The sequence below is a fragment of the Carcharhinus amblyrhynchos genome, chromosome 11 (assembly GCF_965287045.1).
Source record: "Carcharhinus amblyrhynchos chromosome 11, sCarAmb.v2.hapA, whole genome shotgun sequence".
NCBI lineage: Eukaryota > Metazoa > Chordata > Chondrichthyes > Carcharhiniformes > Carcharhinidae > Carcharhinus > Carcharhinus amblyrhynchos.
Window position 1 is genome coordinate 21,480,971 of NC_137334.1, and position 23,589 is coordinate 21,504,559.

At 43.1% G+C, this 23,589-nt stretch overlaps 1 protein-coding gene across 12 annotated transcripts in view; it reads right to left on the reverse strand.

The window, feature by feature from the left end:
- Positions 1–23,589, reverse strand: part of hdac4 (histone deacetylase 4) — a 399,164-nt gene that overhangs the window by 80,285 nt on the left and 295,290 nt on the right. For all 12 annotated transcript variants that reach the window (XM_080198750.1, XM_080198749.1, XM_080198751.1 and 9 more), the window contains 2 exons: positions 22,380–22,649; positions 859–1,045 (listed from right to left, as the gene is read on the reverse strand). In XM_080198750.1, the coding sequence (XP_080054876.1) occupies positions 859–1,045; positions 22,380–22,649 (457 nt within the window). The remainder of the gene's footprint in view (positions 1–858; positions 1,046–22,379; positions 22,650–23,589) is intronic.

A 23,589-nucleotide genomic window follows, 5' to 3' on the forward strand; every position in this document is an offset into this window, starting at 1 on the left:
TAAAAATATTTAGCGAGGCAGCCTCCACCACTTCAACGGGCAGAGAATTCCAGAGATTCACCACCCTTTGAGTGAAGAAGTTCCTCCTCAACTCCGTTCTAAACCGCCTCCCCTTTATCTTGAGGCTGTGCCCCCTAGTCCTACTGTCTTTTTTGAGCGGGAAGAGTCTCTCCACCTCTATCCTATCCATCCCATTCATCATCTTATACGTCTCAATGAGATCTCCCCTCATTCTTCTAAACTCTAACGAGTACAAGCCTAGTTTATTCAGCCTCTCCTCATAGCTCAACCCCCTCAACTCCGGTATCAGCCTAGTAAACCTCCTCTGCACTCCCTCCAGGGCCAAAATATCCTTGCGCAGGTGCGGCGCCCAAAACTGCACACAGTACTCCAGCTGCGGCCTCACCAATGCCCTATACAGCTGCAGCAAGACCTCCCTACTTTTATATTCAATCCCCCTCGCTATGAAGGCCAGCATCCCATTCGCCTTCCTGACCACCTGCTGCACCTGCAAGCTGGGTTTTTGCGACTCATGCACAAGGACCCCGAGGTCCCTCTGCACCGTCGCCTGCTGCAGTTTTGCGCCACGTAAGTAATAGTCCTTCCTACCATTCTTCCTACCAAAGTGGACCACCTCACACTTGCCAACATTAAATTCCATTTGCCATTTCCTGGCCCATTCGCCCAGCCTATCTAGATCCTTCTGCAGACTCTCCACACCCTCCGCACAATTTGCCTTTCCCCCAATCTTGGTGTCATCAGCAAATTTCGACACCCTGCACTCGGTTCCCTCCTCCAGATCCTAACACAATTGATCAGGAATATTAACTGAGGTTTCAGAATTGGAAAAGTACTTACCTGTAGTGAATTGAGGTTTGCTGGGTGGCTCTTGAACGGAAATAGGAAAGGTAGCAGAAGCAGGCGATGACTGTGCTCGGGAGAGTGGACGATGCCCGCTATAGGTTACTGGAATCCCTGCAGCCTCCATGGATGCTTGGTAATTGCGAAGTTGATGAATACGTTGCTGTTCCAGGAGAAGAGCTTGCTGTACCACAGACAGAAACAATCATGTAACGTTCAATCTTTGAATAAATGAAGCAGACAGATATAATTCATGGCTCTTTATTACCCTTCCTACATACTCAGATACTTTAATTTTTTGATTACCCATATTCGTTATATACATCAATGATTTGGACAAGAGAACCAAATTTGCTGATGACACGAAACTTGATGGGAATGTGGGTGGTGAGGAGGATGTTAAGCGGTTTCAAGGTGAGAAAGTGGGCAAATACACAGCAGATGCAGTATAACATGGACAAATGCGAAGTTATCGATTTTGAACAGAGAAACAGAATGGTAGAGGATGTTATAGATCAGGAAATGCTAATGTACAAAGGGTCCTGGGTATCTTTGTACACCAGTAGCTGAAAGCAAGCATGCAGGTGCAGCAAGCCATCAGAAAGGCAAATATATGTTGGCGCTTATTGCAAGAGGGTTTGTGTACAGGAGCAAGAATGTCTTACTGCAGCTGTAAAGAATCTTGGTGAGACCACAGCTGGAGTATTGTGCGCAAGTTTGGTGTCCTTACCTAAGGAAGGATATAGTTGCTATAAAGGGAAGAAAAGCGAAGGTTCACCAGTTGACTCCTGGAATGGCAGGCTTGTCATATGAGGTGAGATTGGGACTGGGCCTGTATTCAGTTCAATTTAGAAGAATGAAGTGTATAAAACTGACAGGAGTTGACTACCTTCTTATGAATTATCAATCAAAATGGAGTAAATTAATGTCAGAAAGGGAGGATGTGGTATGCAGCTGGCAAATGGGGAAATAAAACACATCTGCTATCAATATTGGGACCACTGCATCAAGTCCAACAATAAATGCTTCCACCACTGCATCAAGTCCAACATTAGAACCAAGATGCGTCACCAAATCCTGTATGTTGTTCAAAATAGAAACAAATAGGAACATGAATAAACCACTGGGCCTTTCTATCGTGCTCTGTCATTCAGTAACTCCACTTTGCTACACTACCCCGTATCACTCGATTCCTTTAGTGTCCAAAGATATAGCAGGTCAGACTTGAATATCCTCAATAACTGCTCTGTAGGGTAGAGAATTCCAAACATTCGTCACTGTCTGAGTGAAGAAATTTCATCTCATCTCAATGGGAAATGACTCATCCTTTATCCTGACCCACCCCTACTCAATGTCTCCGTTTGCTGCACATTCAAAGCTAGAAAGGCTTTCTGAATCAGAAAGCAATCTGACCCCAAATGCCTGCTGTAAATTTCCCAAGCTGTTCAAAGTTAGACTAATGCAAACTAATGTTGCTGGCATACGGCAGCAGAATATGTACTCAGGACACACTTCAGCGCAATATCTTTTTTTACATTAAAATTTGTAAATTGATCTTGGGAGAAAAAGATCCGTCATTCTGTGGATTATGGGAAAGGAATTCAACATAATCGAGGTACAGTTTTTTTTATTGGATGTGGGTGTCGCTGGCTGGGTCAGCGTTTATTGCCCATCCTTAACTGCCCTTCAACGGAGTCTCACACTCAGCCATTTCGGAGGGCATTTGGAGTCAACCACATTGCTTTGGCTCTGGAATCACATGTAGGCCAGACCAGATAAGGATGGCAGATTTCCTTCCCTAAAGGACATTAGTGAACCAGGTGGGTTTTAAATGTCAACAACTTTGGGATCATCAGTAGATTCTTGATTCCAGATTTTCACTAAATTTAAATTTCACCATCTCCTGGTGGGATTCCAAACCAGGTCCCGAGAACATGGTTCTGGGTCTCTGGGTTACTAGTTTAGTGACAATACCACTTCACCACCACCTCCCGAACTGTCAAACCAAGTGGGTGTACTTGTTTTTGCATGCAATGATATTTCAAATAAAGGTGCTAAATGAAATACATGGCTCTCTCACTGACCAGCAATACTGTAATGATGAAGACCATAAGCCGCACTTGGAAGAGTGCACTTCCAACAACATTCAAGAAGCTTGACACCATTCAGGGCAAAGCAGCCAACTTGATTGGCACGCCGCCCATCACCTTAAACTCCCCTCACTAACAGTGCACTGTAACATTAGGGTGCACTATATACAAGATGCCAAGGTTCCTTTGACAGCACCTTCTCAACCTCTGACCTCTATCACCTCGAAGGGTAAGAGCAGTCGACTACGTGAATATCACCACCTCAAGATACCTTCCAAGTCTCATACTAACCTGACTTGGAACTGTATCATTCCTTCACTGTTGCTGGATCAAAGTCCCTTCGAACAGCAGTATGGGTGCACCTACATCCACCTTCTCAAAAGAAATTAGGGATTGGCAACAAATGCTGACCTTTTCAGAGGAATTGCTGTGGTCAAGCTTGAAAAATTTCCTGTTAATTTCACCAGTAAGAAATCTCACAACATCAGGTTAAATCCAACAGGTTTATTTATAATCACAAGCTTTTAGGGTGCCGCTTCTTCATCAGGTGAGAGGAGAATTGGGTTCATAAACATGGCATATATAGACAGAAACACAATTGCAAGATAATAGTTGGAATATGAGTCTTTCACAGGTAATCAACTCTTTACAGGTACAGGCAGTGCGAGTGGAGAGGGATAAATCCCTCATTCCAATCTGTAATTATCCTGCAATTGTGTCTCTGTCAATATACCGTGTTGTGAACCTAGTTGAGGAGGAACTTCTTCACTCAAAGGGTGGTGAATCTCTGGAATTCTCTGCCCGTTGAAGTGGTGGAGGCTGCCTCGCTAAATATTTTAAGACGCGGGTTGATGGGTTTTTGATAAGAGAGGGGATTAAGGGTTATGGGGAGAGGGCGGGAAAGTGGAACTGAGCCACGACAGATCAGCCATGATCTTATTGAATGGCGGGGCAGGCTTGAAGGGCTAGATGGCCTACTCTTGCTCCTATTTCTTATGTTCTCACCCGATGAAGGAACAGTGCTCCAAAAGCTTGTGATTACAAATAAACCTGTTGGACTTTAATCTGGTGTTGTGAGACTTCTTACTATGTCCACCCCAGTCCAATGCCAGCATCTCCACATCATAAATTCACCAACTTTGTGGATCTTCTTATACTGCTGTTTAATACTCAAGTTAATTAATTTTGGTTAACAAGCCCTGGAAGAATATTTTATTGTATGAAACTTGATGGAAATTTATTTAATTTTGTAGTAGGAGGAGGAAGTGGTAAATAGTCTTGTGTTCGACAATTTGTTCAAAAACTGATTATATTTAAGAGAGAAAAAAAATGATTAATTTGTAGCTGTTTAATTTTAAAATCACAAGACAAAAAAACAGATTTTTATATTCAAGGCAGAATATAAACTTGATAGATTTCTCTCCTGTTGGCTTAATGTATCATGTGTGGTAGGCAATACAGAAACTGGATCCTGGATTTAACCTTTGGTCCCTGCTGAATTAGTTGACCTTACTTGAGGAAAATGACTTTACGTCGACAGTGACTGGGGAACAGCAGTGCTCAGGTTCCCATTCCAAATCACGATTCCTTCCTTCTATCTTCTTCTAAACATCCCCAAAACACACAGAGTAAACGCATTGCCATCACGGGGTTTCACACAGCCATCTATGCAAGATGTCTGAAAACCGATTGCACAGATGAGATCTTTCTGTGATAGCGCGGGCAGGGGGTGAAGTTGAAACAAAAACAAAATGCTAGATATCTCTGAGCAAAGCTTATGGGGAACTGCATTAAAATACACATTACAAGCATCTGCTCAGATTGCTGTTCCGCTCATCTGAATGCAAGCAAGCCATTCTACAAGCACTTATTGCATTCATTTTGTCAGATCTATATATACCTTGATGCTGATCCATCTATACAGTGAATTCCTAATGCAAAAATCCTCAAATAATTCTACTACTATTAAATCTTTAATACAGAATTATACTTCTGCATTCATCTTGCCGGATTGTTTTTGTCTGCTGTTTTACTTGGAATGAAGATTAATTATCCTTGTATTATATTTAAATTCTCCTGTAGGGGGCAGGTTTGAGACAATGTCAAGGCAATGCCTAATCCTTATATTTCATTGCAATTAAAACAAATCCTTAATATCTATGAAAAGCTGAATAAAAACTGGTCAAGCAGTCAGAATAAACTTGTATCTGAAGCTGCCTATTAAAGGCACAGAACAACAGGCCAGTCAGGCCCTCAAGCTGGTTCTGCTATTTAATTACGTTAACTAACATACATCATCTTTGCAGCAGTGTACCTCAGGTAACCACATTTTAGGCACTTCAAGAGCTAATAAATTTGGAAAATTAAAAAAAAATACATATTTATTTTACCCTCAATAAGATTCTGAACCAAAAGGATCTGCCTCTAATGTGAAGCCCCATTACAGCAGATCCTCACTACAGTCCAAAGGAAATGGAATATATATTTTTAAAGCATGCTATTAATTTGTTCTTTGCACTATTTTAATTCCTAAATGGCCCAAATGTACAAACACAATTACTTTGTCCTTTTCCCCATCACACTATTCAAGGTAAATGTTTATTTTTTTTAAAAAAAGCTGTCTTCCCTCCAAATGTTTAGAGCTCTGTCTGGGGATCCCTGCTGGGAGCCTAAAGAAAACACCTGCTGAGCCTTTGAAGTAGACAGATTAATAGTCGTCTCCTGCACACTTTGAACTATGCGCAGAGCAATTTGTAATCTAGCTGAACAGTGCTGCTCATTAGAGATAAACAGACGCTTCCATTCTAGGGCTGAAATTGAGTTTTATTGGCGAGTTGCAGCCCTAAAAAAGGGGTTAACCAACATTTGCAAAAATGTATGCAGCTTTCAAACTCAAACCATACTGAAGTTTTCATTCAATAGGTCTGTCCCTTTCAATCTTACAGACTTGAATTCTGGGAGTCATAGAATCCCTACAGTGCAGAAGGAGGCCACTTGGCCCATCAAGCCTGCACTGACAACAATCCCACCCAGATCCTGTCCCCATAACACTACGTATTTACCCCGCTAGTTCCCCTGACACTAAGGGGCAATTTAGCCAATCAATCTAACTCGCACATCTTTACAGTGCGGGAGGAAACCAGACCACCTGGAAGAAACCCACACAGGCCCAGGGAGAATGTGCAAACTCCACACAGACAGTGACCTGAGGCCAGAACTGAACCCAGGTCCCTGCCACTGTGAAGCAGCAGTGCTAACCCCTGTGCTACCTTACTGTTCATGGGTGGAATGTGGGACACCTTGGAACACAGTGTTAACTCTTTATAGAAAACAAACTCATTCCCTCCAGTTTTACTCTCATTCAGAAATGTTCACTTCCGTACACCTTCTGAACAAAAACTGTTCCAAGGCTTCCAGACTCATTTCTACTCTACCAAGTAGAAGAGGAAGAAGTGTAATTCTACAGGGTAAGACAGACGGCAACAGTTCTTCACCGCCACCCCACACAGCAACAGGACAGATGTGATGCTCCTTGTAGAGTCTAAGAAGTTGACAGTAACTGAATTCTAAATCACTGGAAATACGGAGTCAAAGTTATAAAATACTAAGTTGATTAAATCAAAAATTTTTAGAGAATTCACTTTAAATTTGTTTTCACTGCGCTTATTCAAAAAGTATACTCTATCTTAAAGCCTTTGAAGTTCTATCTTATTTTTGCTAAAATGAAGTGACTAGCAGTAGTAAAATAATATGCTCTGGATTAAATACAGCCTTGACCTGCAAGAACAACAGTCCCTTCTAATTTAAACATGCATTTCTTTCCTTTCTTTGGCATTCTGAAATCCTATCCTTTCTCCCTTTCCTCTGCATGAAAGCTCCCTTTCTGATTCCATAATACCTCAGGAAAGGGGTTTTGACAGATCAATCAAATTTCGAGATTTCTATCAGGAAACAGTTCTGTTTTCTATACAAATTAATGACATCACCAACACAGCAGCCAAGAGAGTTCTTTCCTCCTCGACGTTGTCACTGGTACAGGATAATTCCCAACGGTTATGACCATTACCTGACTTCAGTGAAAACTTGGGGAATAAAGTTAATTTTGTTTCTTTCATCTAGATCACAAACACAGGTTTCCCCATCGGTAAGTCTAACCTATAGAGTTTCACTGGTGTCAGTTCAGTTAAACATGGGACTTGCTAAAATTGTTTTAAACATATCAGAAGGCCCCCCCATTGGTGCAGGTAACCATTTAGGTCTCAGCACAATTAATTGGAGTCCTTTTAGTGAAGCAGGCTCCTCTCTGGCAAGTTACTAGCTGTGTCCCAAATGTCTTCATGCAGCTGCACTTCCACATGTCTGCACATTTTAAGTGGGTTAACCCCTTGTGGAGTTTAAATACGGTACAACGCCGTGTACCTCTCTTATTGGCTACATGCATAAGCTTTTTGGTGCCGACACGTCATCAGAAATGGAATGTTCCTATGACTCCGCTTACAGACAGACATCCTAGCCAGCTGTCACTCATGGGAACGCAACAGAAAACAAGGCATCACAAGAGACCTAATTTAAAAAGGAATACAATTTATCTATACAAACACAATCTGTAATCCCTGCATAAACCAGTTGCAAAAGATCCTTCTGGTACCTTCTGTGATTATTTAGCTGCTGTCAACAGAATGCACAACATTAGTCTCAAGATACTATACTTAATGTTACATGAATAACTCTATTTGTACGTTGACTCTTGTCAAGATCACAACATACAGAAGGTTTGAACGTCACAGATGATGCATAACTCATCAAATAACCCAGCATAAAGGAAGGCCCATAGGTGCATGAGTTCCTCAGGAAAGCAACATTGGCCCAATTGTCTTCTGCTCATTCATTGATGACCTTCCCTCCATCATGAAGTCAGAAGTGGGGATGCTTATTGATGATTGTAAAATGTTCAGTCCTTCCTAACCCACAATCAGTAAAGACAGGCAACACCTTCTCCTCCATGATCATCTTCAACACCAATGCCCCACAAGGTTTTGCCCTTAGCCCCTTACTATTCCTTATATACTCCTCCTAGGGTGGCATGGTGGCTCAGTGTTTAGCACCGCTGCCTCTCAGTACCGGGGACCTGGGTTTGATTCCCAGCTTGGGTCACTGAGCGAGTTCTCCCCGTGTTTGCGTAGGTTTCTTCCGGGTGCTCCAGTTTCCTCCCACAATCCGAAAGACGTGCATGCAACCTGGTCATAATCTCTTCTAACCTCTTATAAAAGTTTGAGGCCATGTACCAGCTGTCTCAAGAACAGCTTCTTCCCTGCTGTAGTCAGACTTTTGAATGGTCCTACCTCACGTTAAGGTGATCTTTCTCTACACCCTAGCTATGACTGTAACATTACATTCTGCACCCAATCCATTCCTTCTCTAGTTATGGTCTGCTTTGTCTGTACAATGCAATAAACAATGTTTTTCATGTATAATAATACACATGACAATAATAAATCCAATCATTTATGACTCCTCAGATAGTGACAGTCCGTGCCTGCATTAGCAAAACCTGGACAATATTCAGACTTGGGCTAAGTGGCAAGCAGTATTGTCAACTCACGAGTGCCAAGCAAAGGATGTTGCCAAAAATAGAGAAAATCAAACCATTAGCGTTAATTAGAAACTTAAGTTAACATAAATTCTGTGACTACAAGAGCAGATCAGAGGCTGGGAATCCTCCTAACTCACTGCTGGACTCCCCAAAGCCTGTCCACCATCTACACAGCAGAAGTCAGAAGTGTGATGGAATACTCCCACTGGTCTGGATGAGTTCAGTTCCAACAACGCTCAAGAGGCTTGATAAGATTCAGGACAAAGCAACCCCGCTTAATTGGCACCCAATCCACTATCTTAAGCATTCACTCCACCACAATTGGCACACACTAACAACAGTGTGTGGATATGCTATAGCACCTCACCAACGCTCCTTCAATAATACTTTCCAAATCCGCAACATCTACCACCCAGAAGGAAAAAGGCAACAGACATATGGGGACACTACCATCTCCAAGTCTCTTTCTGATTCATTCTGATTCAGAACTACATCACTGTTCTTTCACTGTTGCAGAGTCAAAATACTGAAACTCCTTCCCCAAAAGTACATGACAGGGACTGAAGTAGTTCAAAAAGGTGGCTTACCACAAAGGCAATCAGTTATGGGAAATAAATGCTGGCCTCACCAGCACAGCTCACATCCCACAAACCAATATAAAAGTGATGCTTAAACCGAATGCGGTACAATCTACGCAGTATATGTTTTAACAAATATGTTCCTATGGGGTTTGACATGCTAAACTGCACATAAACAGTCACTCAGTTTAATCACCATTTACATACTGGAGTATTACAGACAAATCTCCATGAAATAAAAACCACTCTACACATCCTTCTGCAGGTACTGATAATTCCAATGGAATAAGAGCAGCACACATTTTACTAAAAGGAATTTATACATACATTCATACTCAAGTTTCAAGTTCACATTCTTTTAATGGTAACAATTAGGCTTGCAAGTTTCTCCCACCTTCTAACAGGATTATTTTTCGCCTGCAGGCAAGAGGAGTTTTCCTGGTCAAGTTCACATGCCATTTATTAAAACATAATACCACAGGTTCCCAGTGGAGACACAATGTTTAATACCATGGGAATATAGTGGTTGTGATTTACTGGGATTGTTCTCCTTGGGGCAAAAAGATTGAAGGGGACATTTGTTAGAGGTGTACAAGACTATGACAGATTCAGATAAGGTAGATAAAGAAAGGTTGCTCCCATTAGCTGAAGAATTAGGCAAGAAATGCAAGGGATATCCTAGGATGAGAATGTGAGTGGTATTGATCTAGAACATGCTGCCTTCAAGGGTGATGGAAGGGAAGATGAAGAATGATTTCAAAATGAAAGAAGCAGTTGAAGGAAACTAACTTGCACGGCCATAGGGATACAGCAGGATAATGGGACAGATTGGAGTACTCAATAGATACCCAGCAAGTACTCTGAGGGGCTGAATGGCCTCCTTCTATGTTGTGATGAGTCTACGACATGAGGAATTGTGTACTTTCAGCCAGGATCACTGAATAAACAATCAAGGTCAAACACAGCCCAGCATTTAAAACCAGGACATTTTAGACCGAATGGTTAGCTCTAACACCAGGCGACATCTTGATTCTTTCAGCTACTTCACAGAATCCCTGCAGTGCGGGAGGCGGCCATTTGGCCCATCAAGCCTTCACCCACAATAATCCCAGACCAGTCTTATCCTCGGAACCCTACATATTTATCCTCCTAATTCCCTGACACAAAGGGGCAATTTGGCCAATCCGCCTAACCCACATATCTTTGGACTGTGGGAGGAAACCACAGCACCTGGAGAAAACCCATGCAGACATGGGAAGAATGTGCAAACTCTACACAGACAGTGACCCGAGGCCAGAATTGAATCTGGGTCCCTGGAGCTGAGGGGCAGCCACGCTAACCACTGTGCCTGCATGCCGTCCCTTGGTGATCAGGAGTGTGGAAACCTATTTTGATTAAGAAATGGAAAAGAAGTAGATGGTCAGGATGTCAGTGAACTTTACTGGTGACATGCTGTCCATGTGGATGAAAAAGGTTCAGGGCTGGAGCATCATTAAGATTATGTGATAGAGGATTTTTCTTTCCCTCTATCTCTTTTTGATCCCTGTTGCTGACAGGGACTATTAACTCACAGAAGCAACGTTTCTGATGCAAACAGACTATGTTCCTGTTCCATTCCACAAACTGTAACTGCAAATTATTATGAAATCATAGAATCCCCACAGTGCAGGAGGCGGCCATTTGGCCCATCAGGTCTGCATCGACCAAATCCCACCCAGGTTCTATCCCCGTAATTCCATGTATTTACCCTAGCTAGTCCTCCTGACACTAGGCGCAATTCAGCATGGCCAATTCACCTAATCCGCACATCTATGGACTGTGGGAGAAATCCAGAGCACCTGGAGAAAACCCACACAGACATGGGGAGGATGTGCAAACGCCATACAGACAGTGGCCCAAGGCTGGAATTGAACCTGGTCCCTGGTGCTGAGAGGCAGCATTGCTAACCACTGTGCCATCTGTAATTCTGCAAGGCTACTTTTAAAATTTGGAAACGGCATCTTGGAGAACAAAATTAACATAGTTAGTTCAGATAGTCCATTTTTGGAACTAGATTACAAATGTAATGGCGGTAAGGAGACTGATGTTGTAATAGAATCATAAGAAGAAAACCCACACAGATGGTGACCCGAGGCTGGAATTGAATCCGGGTCCCTGGTGCTGTGAGACAGTAGTGCTAACCACTGTGCCTCCCTTAACTGAAAACACTAATTGTAAGTGTATTTTATACTCTAAAGTTTTTAGAGTGAACTAGCACCGATGAAAAATAAATACAATACTGATGTGCACAAGTGATCTGATGTACATTTATTAAGACTACATATTAGACTGTACAGCTAGTAAAAGTTGCACTGTAGCTTTCATACAATAAAAAATAATAGGAATTATGTTGTTTAACATATTACAAAATGGGTTAAAATTCCAATCATTATTGATATATTAGCTGAAACCAAGGCCTGGAATTATTATCATGCACATAGGTTATTTCCCTGACCGTAAAGGAATATTTTAGCACCCGTTGGTGTTTTCTGATGCAAATCAGCTTCTTTCTATGACATTCCCTAGTGTTGATCACTTTCAACAGGATGATTATTCCCCACTGAGTCAGCCCGAAAAATACAGCAGTCTGGAACCTTCCAAATATTTCTTCATTATCCTGCTTCTTCAAAGCAGAGCACCTCATGCACTGCCTAGCAAATAGTCTCAGTATTGTCACTTTCCTTGTTGATTTCTGCATCCAGTCAGTAACACAGCAATGAATGGTTCCTCACCATTTCTGGCTCCAGATGAGCCTCATCACTGCTTCCTATCAAGCCAGTCCAGGACAATGCCCATTAGTAACATCACAGGAGCAGTCCAGCCGAGAGGATGAGAAACATGGAATTTTCACAACAGACAAGGAATGTAAACTTCCCTGTCAGTGATGCCATCTGCATTTCTTCTTCATCACCCAGTGTATATACCTACTTATTTCACAACTTCAGAAAGGTAACTCATCAAACTCGATTTTACAAAGGCTTACATACATTAGAGCAACCATTCTTGAAGTGCATCATCTTTATGCACTTTATCTTTATTCGGATTTATCATCCACATTTTTATCTCTTTTCAAAATTGCTTGAGGCCTCTCATCTGTCTGCTCATTTACAAATCCAAGCTCTAGGCTTGACTTATGTTGAACCTCTGATGCAATCTATCCCCTATTGTGCATAAACATTAAATATTTTTTAAAACCCAGTAATAACTTTGGATTTTACAATCGTGCCTTTGGCAAGATACAAGTAATGATGAGAAAGGCTATGTGGCCCACCTAGTTCATCCAAACACATCTGGTATATAACAGAAAGGAAATCATAAAATAATTAAATGGTTGTTCTAATTATGATCCTATCCTATTGGTTCTTATTTACTTCAACTTGATCTTCCCATAGTTGGCCCTGTCTTTGCTTTTCTGGCTCTCAAACCATGAAGTGGGAGATGTGGAAGATAGAGCCTGAAATGACATTCATGGCAACTTTTCAGCCTTTCACTTGGTGATTTCCAGTGGCAGCAATGGAAAGATTTGCTACTCCATATGGGGGAAAACTCCAAACATCACTTGACTCATTGAGCTCCAACGCACTGCACAATGTTCTGATCGCGAATCACACTATGGCCTAATACTGGGAGGATACTGAAGCTAAAAATCTGTAAGTTATTTAGGGGCAGTTAGATTGTAAAATCAAAAGTCACCAGGTTTTTTAAAAAAATGTTATGTTTATTAAGATTTTCTAGACAAAAACATAATGGCCGGAATTTTACCGGCCCACCTGCCACAGGAAACAGAGGGGGCGAGAGGCTGAGCATGGGAAGGTCCGTTGGCCTCGGATGGGATTTTACAGTTTTGGAATGAGCAAGGCCGTAAAATCCCACACAACCTCTAAACATTAATGTTTTGTGATACAGAGAGGAGGGAGAATATGATAAAGTCAGTGGTCACAGAAGAGAATCGAGTTGTGTACAACACCCCCTCTAAATACATGCAAGTCGTCTTGCAACACCAGGTTAAAGTTCAACAGGTTTATTTGGAATCGTGAGCTTTTGGAGCGCTGCTCCTTCTTTGGCACGCCCTATTACCACTACCAGTGAGGATGGAAAATTTGGTACTCAGTCAAATCTCTGTTCAATGCGGCAGGACTGGAGAGTCCCAGCTGCGAATGAGGTTGGAGAATTCTGGTCATTGTGTCACACCAAGTTTAGCACAGACAGATGAGGAATGAATTTGATGTAATAAGAACATAAGAAATAGCAGCAGGAGGAGGCCATCTGGCCCTTCGAGCCTGCCCCACCATTCAATAAGATCATGGCTGATCTGTCGTGGCTCAGTTCCACATTCCCGCCCTCTCCCCATAACCCTTAATCCCCTCTCTTATCAGAAACCCATCAACCCGCGTCTTAAAAATATTTAGCGAGGTAGCCTCCACCACTTCAACGGGAAGAGAATTCCAGAGATTCACCACCCTTTGAGTGAAGAAGTTCCTCCTCAACTCCGTTCTAAACCGCCCCCCCTTTATCTTGAGGCTGTGCCCCCTAGTCCTACTGTCCTTTCTGAGCGGGAAGAGTCTTTCCACCTCTATCCTATCCATCCCATTCATCATCTTATACGTCTCAATGAGATCTCCCCTCATTCTTCTAAACTCTAACGAGTATAAGCTTAGTTTATTCAGCCTCTCCTCATAGATCAACCCCCTCAACTCCGGCATCAGCCTAGTAAACCTCCTCTGCACTCCCTCCAAGGCCAAAATATCCTTGCGTAAGTACAGCGCCCAAAACTACTGTATCCAAAGTCTCAACTGTGAATTCCTTGCCTGAGTTTTTGATTTGATTTGTCACATGTACTAACATACAGTGAAAAGTATTGTTTCTTGCGTGCTTTACAGACAAAGCACAGTGTTCACAGAGAAGAAAAAGAGAGCGCAGAATGTAGTGTTATAGTCATAGCTAGGTTGCAGAGAAAGATCAACTTAGTGCAAGGTAGGTTCATTCAAAAGTCTGATGGTAGCAGGGAAGTCTTGCTTCCATAAAGTCTTTACAGTTGTTAATGAAGAACTAAGAGAAATAATTTTAGCATATAGAACAGAGATAACAGACAGGATTTACTGGTGCCTCTTGCCCCAGAAATGGAAAATCCCGTGAAACCAGAAAAATCAACAGATCTTTCCATGGTCCGCCCCCTACCTGCTCTGATTCCTGTGGTGGGTGGGATGTTAAAATTCACCCCAACATCGCTCACTGTTGAGACTGGAGTCAAAAATACATCAATAGGAGAGCGTGAGGGAAGTGTAGGAAACAGTGGAGTCATATAAAATTGTATATCGGCAAATATCTGAAACAGTGGGGAGTGAAAATTTGTGCATAATCTGTTGAAGTGATGCAAATAAGTCATCAACATATAGATTGTGAAGTGTTCGAATGTCACGAGTAGGCTAAATATTAAAAGCTCCATCCAGGATACAGGGAAGAATGCAGTCCACTGACAACGTGAAAAGTACTGGGAAGGTTTGCAAGCCAAATTGGCATCCGACTGTACGCAAATTCTAAGGGTCGACTTAACAATGATATTCTTAGTATGAAGATAGGTGGCTGAAATGAAGGGAGAGTAAATCAGAGTCACCAAGGAGGAAGGGGAACAAGATGATGATTCTAAGTATAACCAACTGGGGTGTCCAGTTGATTGTCTGCCTGGGACCAATATAAGAGAGCCCAGCAAAGGAGGCCACGATTCTCCCAAACTGGAATTAAGTGCCCACGCCAGCTGATTTGCTAATGCTGCTGGCACTAGCAGTCTGTGAGGTGGGATTCACCTACCTGATGGCTGCAAATTGATGCATTTTGAGCAATTCGCTGGCCAGTCCTGCTATTCAGAGATCAGGGTGTCACCTCCATGCTGGAGACAGATCCCTCAACCCCCAAAAAATCAAGGGAGCACCGCCATCATCCTCCCACTGCCCCCAAAACCACAAGTAATGGATCTGTCCTTGCATACCACGCAGACATGAGATCCAAACCCTCATTTGCCTTGCCGCCCCCAACCCAACACTCAGATCCCCCCCCATTCAGTTCCCCTCCCAACCATCCTCCCAACTCAGAGCCCCTCCCACTCAGGTCCCCTCCAGAATTCTTTTCCCCCCCCATAGACCACCCCTCCACACCAAGCCTCCGCAGTGCCCACAGTGCACTGCCCTGTGGCACTGACACCCTGGCCTGCCACCTTGGACCGAGGGTGGTCAAGGAGGTGGGTCCAATGGACATTTGTCCATCTGCCGCTTCTAGGCTGCAGCAAGTCCCCCAAGGGTTCAGGGCACTGGGTGAGGGCAAAGGGTTGACATCACCACTGCCCGCCTCTGGTGTCCTGGCTGGACTGCCCCTTCTAGCCCTGGCACACCTGAAGATCATCTCTGGCATGATGATTTGAGGTAGCCCTGTGATCAACACCTGCATTCTTGCCTGAAAAGTTAAGTTTGAATGTTCCTCAGTTACATGGCAGGATTTTAAAATCATTGCAACACTCCATTCTGCAGCAGAGATTTCCTTTTCTCCCTGTCAGAAGCTGCAGGTGTGAGCACATCCCTTTGAAGTCCTTTGGCAGAGAGGAGATGTCAATTTCACATGGGGGCGGGGGGTCGTCCATTCTGCACACTTTTGCGCTCAGCCCCAATGAATTCACACAGCTTAAAGAACTCCCATAGAAGAGGTAGAGATAGCAGCAGCACCATTAGTAGCTGTAAAAGCATCTCTACCAGTCTACAGAAAATTAACAAAGTCATCTGGCAGCATATGTAGATTACATCACTAGGGGAGTGGGATTCAGTCCTGGCACCAAGCAGTAAACCCATTGTTAGAGGAACGTGGTCAGAAATAGTTATAGCGTTAGATGAATGTGAGTGGACAGCCAGAAGAAGTTTATTATTTAATAAAAAATAATCAATACATGTATATGTATGATGGCCAGGGGAGGAGGAGGAAGAGTACTCCTGCTAATTGGGTTGAAGAAACATTATGGGGCTGAGACTGCATCCTCCTGAATAATGTAATCTCAGCAGACTTCGAAGGTGTGCTGGTTTCAGTAAAGCGGCGGCCTTGGCCAGCATTCAACCAGGAATTAAAGCCATGCCATAAAATAAGTAAGTGCAAACCCATATCTGATAGGGATGATAAAAATCAGTGAAAGAAATCTTTGTTATTCCAATTAGAGGCACATACATTAAGGGAGTGTTATATATCCTACCCTTAACGATAATCATAAAGAATCCTACCGTACAGGAGGCTGTTCAGCCCATCAAGTCTGCACCGACCTCAAGTCTGCACCGACCTCAACTCAACCCCAACCCTAACCTCATGTATTTACCCCAGTTAGTCCCCGACGCTAAGGAACAATTTAGCATGGCCAATCCACCTAACCCACACATCTTTGGAGTGTGGGAGGAAATCGGAACACCAGGAGGAAACCCACGCAGACATGGGAAGAACTAGCAAACTCCACACAGACAGTGACCCAAGACCAGAATTGAACCCGGGTTCCTGGCGCTGTGAGATAGCAATGCTAACCATTGTCCTACCCTAATATATCAGCCATTCGAACCAATCATAACATTTGAAGCCACAAAAGGTAAGGAATTGTGTACTAAAATTGCTGCTCCCCTAGCTCTGCAGTGAAAAGTTGAATGCTGAAGTTAGCCCATCCACTCTGTGATCTGAGACTCTAAGGTGGGTTTCCTGAAGGGAAACAACTTGTGCACCTGGACGTTGGAGTTGCTGTAAGATTCCGTTGTGCTCGATGGTGTGATTCAAACCCTTAACATTCCAGCTGGCAAACCTTCCAACACATCGCCCAAACTGCTGTGACCTTTTAGACTGAATCATCTCATACACTCAGGCACACATATGGAAAAAAGAGGGGGGAAAAAAGAGAGCGAGAATATGAAAATAACCTTTTTTTTAGAAAAAAGGCAGCATGGTGGCACAGTGGTTTGCACTGTTGCCTCACAACACCAGGGACGTGGATTTAATTCTCGGCTTGGGTCACTGTCTGTGTAGAGTTTACACATTCTCCCCACGTCTGTGTGGGTTTCCTCCAGCTTCCTCCCACAGTCCGAAAAATTGTGGGTTAGGTTGACTGGCCATGCTAAATTTGCCCTTACTGTCCAGGGATGCGTAGGTTAGAGGGATTAACGGGGTAAATATGTTGGTTACGGGGATAGTATTTGGGTGGAATTGTTGTCGGTGTAGACTTGATGGGCCAAATGACCTCCTTCTGCACTGTAGGAATTCTACGATTCTATGATTTTTTTCCCTCGGAGAAACACAAATTCACTCATTTTCATGGACAGGGGGAGGACTTGTAAAGATAATACGGCATATTCTAAGCAATGTTAAAATGCCTAAACAACTTTTATAAAGCAGTAGAAGGCTGAGCATGATAAAACGAGAAGAGAGAGAATAAAAACACCTTAAATGAGATGCATGTAGACCTAACTTAAAACTTCTACATAACACTCTTCACAAAACACAGCTGATCTACGAAGTCCCATTATGAACAGAGGGTTTGTGACATTAACAACAGAAAAGGGCATATTAACAATGACTATAGCTTAGTGATATTCTAACCCACAGAGGCAGAAGTCTGTCTCAAATGCCCTGCAACATAACCACTTCACACAAGGTTGGCAGATGTTAACAAGACAAGAACATTGTTGTACAATTTGGTAATGTGTGCTCAACTGGAGGGGTGTCATGAGCATGGTAACAATGAACCTGTTAACAAAATGGTGACAATTCTCACCACCCTTAGGCACAGTCCAAAACTGTGGCGAAAGACAGTCCAAATTGGCAAATGTTGTTGCACTTCTGATGCCCCTCCAAATCTTTACAATTTTGCTGTCAGTCCTGAACAGGCACCAGAGAGTGGGGACTAGGGGATTTTCACAGTAACGTCATTGCAGTGTCAATGTAAGCCTACTTGTGACTAATAAATAAACTTTACCTTTTAACTTTCAAATCATACAATTTCTACAGAGGCCACTTGATCCATCGAGCCTGCACTGACAACAATCCCACCGGATCCCAACAATCCTATAACCCCATGTATTTATCCTGCTGGGCACACCCCACCCCCGCCCCCAAACACAATTTTACATGGCCAATCAACCGAAGTTGCACACCTTTGGAGTCTTTGCACATGATGGTTTGACTTTGGCTTAGAGCTGATTTACTGTACTCTGCAGGTCCACCACAGTATTGCCACAGAACACTGCTGAACCTGCTCAAGTTCCTTCAAACAGATTTCCTGAGATTCAGAGGCTACTTGCTGTGTTGTAATGGGGGACTTCAGCCCTTCCCAGTCAGAAACTGCCTGGAATTTTACTGCTCCGCCTTCTACAGGAATTGGAGCGGACGAGGGACGGACAATGGGAAGGTCCATTGACCTTGGGTGGGATTTTATGGTTTCGGGATGAACGAGGCTATAAAATAGTCCCACTCACTATCACTGAAGGGAGACATGCGGCCAGCATGTCAATTTTTCCACATATATCATTCTTGATGTACAGATTGTAATGCATCTGTAAACAGCTCCACACTTTCACAATCCCCCTTACTCAAATGATTCGTTTCTCCACCAGCAGAAGTGACATCAGGATAGATCGAGGCGATGCAGCCTGCTACCACAGTGTCCTCCTGAAGTCAGGTTCTGGCCATTGCTCAGAATTTTGCAAGCAAAATCACATGCATTTGCACCCAAAAGATAGAGAGACAAAAATAATAAAAGTATGCCTAACATAATTTAGTTTTTACCTCTCGGAGCATGGGGCAAACACTGTCTGCACGCCACCTTCTTGTCAATATTGGGTTTTTAAGTATATTTAATAACATGTTTGTGCACAGTAGTGGATAGACTACTTCAGGAGTTCAATACAAGTCAAGAGCTTGGATGTGCAAATGAGCAGAAACCACAAGCAATTATTTGCACAAAAAAATACAAATCACTTTATAGACTTATATGCAATATGATTTCCACCTCCCCTCCTCCAACAGGGAGCCATAAGTGTTTTATGTATGGTGAGAATTATTAAGTTTAAACCATCTTATGATAGAAATAAATCTGAAATAACCTGTGCTGATGACATAATTTTGTTTACTTACAAATATTTCCAGATCAACCTCAATATCCCTGCTGGCACAGCTTTCCACTGGACAAGATTGCCAGATTCCAATCTGACACGGATTCTTTTATCACATGTCCTGGTCAAAGACTGGGGTCAGATATTACCCTGTATGTCAGTGAACCTGGTTCCTAACATCTCTATACGAGGGTTTTGTTTGTGTGAACTGCAGCCAACCCATGACAGCTAGCTGAATTACAGGAACACATGAGATCAAGATGTGTTTACCTTTGGCAGAGACCACCCACAATTCATGGGCCAAAGTGTTTATTTGTTCTTTGGAATACAAGTGGAAAGTATATTACATGGCTGGCTGTACCCAGGAGTAGAAATAACATTCTTGAGATTTACAATTAGAAAAATCTATCAAGACAACGGCGAAAGAAATTAAACAAGTCAGTCACTAAAATGATGTTTGTGTGTTGTACTTATGAGGTTACACTATAAATATTAATCACAGTTGAAATCAAAAGTATGTTGGAATGAAACTGGAGGGCCAATTTTAACTACCAGTGGGAAATCAGCAAAAGCAGATGGCATTCCTGTCCAGCAGCTCAAGTTGAAAGCTGGCAGATTTAACAACCTGTCCACATTGAACAGAAAACAACAGCTGGTTGCAGATGGTAGTAGTAGTTTGAAGTACTCATCGTTGTTAAGGAGTAACTCAAGACAGCAACTTCTGACATCTGAAATACTGAAATCAGAAGGTGTTGCCTGAGTTGCACTGTTACATATCTAGAAAAAAGGAGCAAGAGGCCATTCAGCCCTTAGAGCCTGTTCTGTCATTTATTATGCGGCACGGTAGTACAGTGGTTAGCACTGCTGCTTCACAGCTCCAGGGACCTGGGTTTGATTCCCGGCTTGGGTCACTGCCTGTGTGGAGTTTGTACATTCTCCTTGTGTCTGCGTGGGTTTCCTCCGGATGCTCCAGTTTCCTCCCACAGTCCAAAGATGTGCGGGTTAGGTTGAATGGCCATGCTAAAATTGCCCCTTAGTGTCCCGGGATGCTTAGGTTAGAGGGATTAGTGGGTAAAATATGGAGGAATATAGGGATAGGGCCTGGGTGGGATTGTGGTCGGTGCAGACTCGATGGGCCGAAGGGCCTCTTTCTGCACTGCAGGATTCTATGATTATGATCATGGCTGATCATCCAACTCAACAGTCTGATTCCGCCCCCCCCCTTTCCCTCATATCCTTTGATCCCCTTCACTCCAAGTGCTATATCAACTGCTTCTTGAAAACATCAATATTTTGACTTCAACTACTTTCTAGCGAATTCCACGCATTCACCACTCTCTGGGTGGAGAAATTTCTCAACTCTTGTCCTAAACAATCAACCCTGTATCCTCAGACTGTGACCCCTGGTTGTGGACACTCCCACCATCAGGAACACCCTTCCTGCATTTACCCTGTCTGGTCCTGTTAGAATTTTATATGTTTCTGAGATCCTCCCCTCATTCTTCTGAACTCCAGCAATTCAATCTCTCCTGATATGTCAGAGTTTTCATCCTAGGAATCAGTCTTCTGTTCATACGTTCTGAACCCTCTCTACACTCCCTCTAGAGTAAGACTACCCTTCCTCATATGAAATGACCAAAATTGCACACAATATTCCAGGTGTGGCCTTACCAAGGCCCTGTATAATTACAGCAAGATACCTCTGCTCCTGTATTCCATCATTCCTCCTGATATTATAATTAAACCATTCTGATATAATTCTGATATATTCAGAATTCAAACAGATGAGAGGCATGAAGTTGTGGTACTTACCCACTAGGTACTGTCCAAATGTGTCAATAAGTGTTAGGATTTGCCAATTCATTTTTTTTTAAAAACAGCATAGTAAGTTTTAATTACTGTCAACACTGACTTTGAAAATTAATTTAGGAGTGTGGAGTCTCATTCCTTCAGATTTTTATTGTTGGATTTTTTAAAAATGAAAATTTTGGGCAGGATCTTCCAGCCATTCTTGCCCACTGGTGGAATCGTTTAGTCCAACCGATGGCAAACTTCCACTGCTGTGGAGATGCCTGCGTTGGACTGGGTAAACACAGTAAGAATTCTCACAACACCAGGTTAAAGTCCAACAGGTTTATTTGGTAGCAAACGCCACTAGCTTTTGGAGCACTGCTCCTTCGTCAGGTGAATGGGGGGTTCCACTGCGACAGTGGTGAGACTAGAAGATTCCATCACTAGCCACTGGCTGGCTGTTTCGGCTACTGTGGGGGTGGGTGGAAAATCGTGCTAATTTTTCACTTTAACTGTTATCTTTTGCTTAAACCCATCCCTATTTCTCTTTCTGCACACAATTTGACACAATTAATTATCTAACTTGCGCTTCTTGGTTTAGACTCTGTGGCAGAATCATAGAATCCTACAGTGCAGAAAAAGGCCATTCGGCCTATCAAGCCTGCACCAACCACAATCTCACCCAGGCCCTATCCCTGTAACCCCATGCATTTACCCTAGCCAGTCCCTCTGACACTAAGGGGCAATTTAGCATGGCCAATCCACCTAACCTATACATCTGTGGACTGTGGGAGGAACTGGAGCATCCGGAAGAAACCCATGCAGACATGGGAAGACTATGCAAAATCCACACAGGCAGTGACCCAAGCCAGAATTGAACCCAGGTCCCTGGCATTGTGAAGCAGCAATGCCACCCACTGTGCCACTGGTAAGGAGGTGCATAGTTGTTTGCAATGTTCAGTTATGTCCAGATTCCCTGTAAAGGGCAGCGCATTGTTCTGACTCTCTAATGGCCAGAATGATCAGTGCAAAAGCCCACAGAAATGTTAAGTGTAATGTACAGCACCGTCATTTGCTCACTGTTGATTGAAAAGTCCTGACCATTCACTCATGGGCAGATAAAACCATTAATGTGAAGATATTATCAGCTGACAACTTTTTCCAAGTCTGATTTTAAGCAAACCACAAAGGCTACCTTAAGACTCATCTACTTATGCACCTTTCATCACTACACAAACCTTTACGCTCAGCTGGATTTGTACAAAGTGGCTGATAGAGTGCAAATATTCACATTCAAATACCAAAGTACCTGTCTGAAGAGTAGTTCCTGCTGTTGCTCTGCCTGTCTCTTTCTTTGCTCCAGCTCGTGCTGCTCTCGCTGCTCTTCCTCCTCTTCATCACTTTCGATTGGTTCTTGTTTAACCTGTACCACCTTGTTCATGGCCGTAGACTCATTTGGGTTGACACCTCTGTCTGAGTATGGTTCCTCTGGCATGGCCTGATGTTCTCTGAGCTCCTCTTCTGTTTCTTCAGGGTGACTTTCATGCTGCCTGGGCTGCTCGCTGGGCTTTGGCATCAGCTGTTTGAATGATAGGAGCAGGGAAAAGAGCTGTTAAATAATTTAAAGGCCAATTTAACGCAACTGTATACTGCTTCAGAGCAGGCATCTAAGTAGTGTCAGGTCCGGATTGCTGTACTTTCGCAATATGAAGAAATTCTGTCAGCAAGCTATTTCACAATCAACTTGCAACGGAGTCTTCAAAATTACTAAGCCTTTCATTATAAAGGTCACAGCACACTAACCCGGGACACTGTCAAACCGATGCTAGCACTACATTAAGCTAAAACGTAACAGCTATTAATCTACACATCTCAAAAGGCAGTACAGTAGCACAGTGGTTAGCACTGCTGCCTCGCAGCACCAAGGACCCAGGTTCGATTCCCAGCTTGCGTCACTGTCTGTGTGGAGTCTACACATTTAGCCCAAGCCTCCGTGAGTTCCCTCTGGGTGCTTCGGTTTCCTCCCACAGTCTGTAAGACATGCCGGTTAGGTACATTGACCCAAACTGGTGCCAGGGTGTGGTGACTAAGCAAATTTCATAGCAACTTCATTGCAGTATTAACTTAGGCCTTATTTGTGACTAATAAATAAACTTTAAGTTCTGTGCTCTGATAGTTCAGATGATGTTCCAAACCACCAAAACTTTGATCCTTTGGCTTAGGACATCACTTGCATTAATAAATTAAGTTACTGCATTCAATTCACATTTTCTGTGCATTATTAAAATAGAAACATAGAAAAACTACAGCACAAACAGGCCCTTCAGCCCACAAGTTGCGCCAAACATGTCCCTACCTACTAGGCATACCCATAACCCTCTATCTTACTAAGTTCCACGTACTTATCCAAAAGTCTCTTAAAAGACCCTATCGAACCTGCCTCCTCCACCACCGCTGGCAGCTGATTCCACGCACCCACCACCCTCTGAATGAAAAACTTAACCCTGACATCTCCTCTG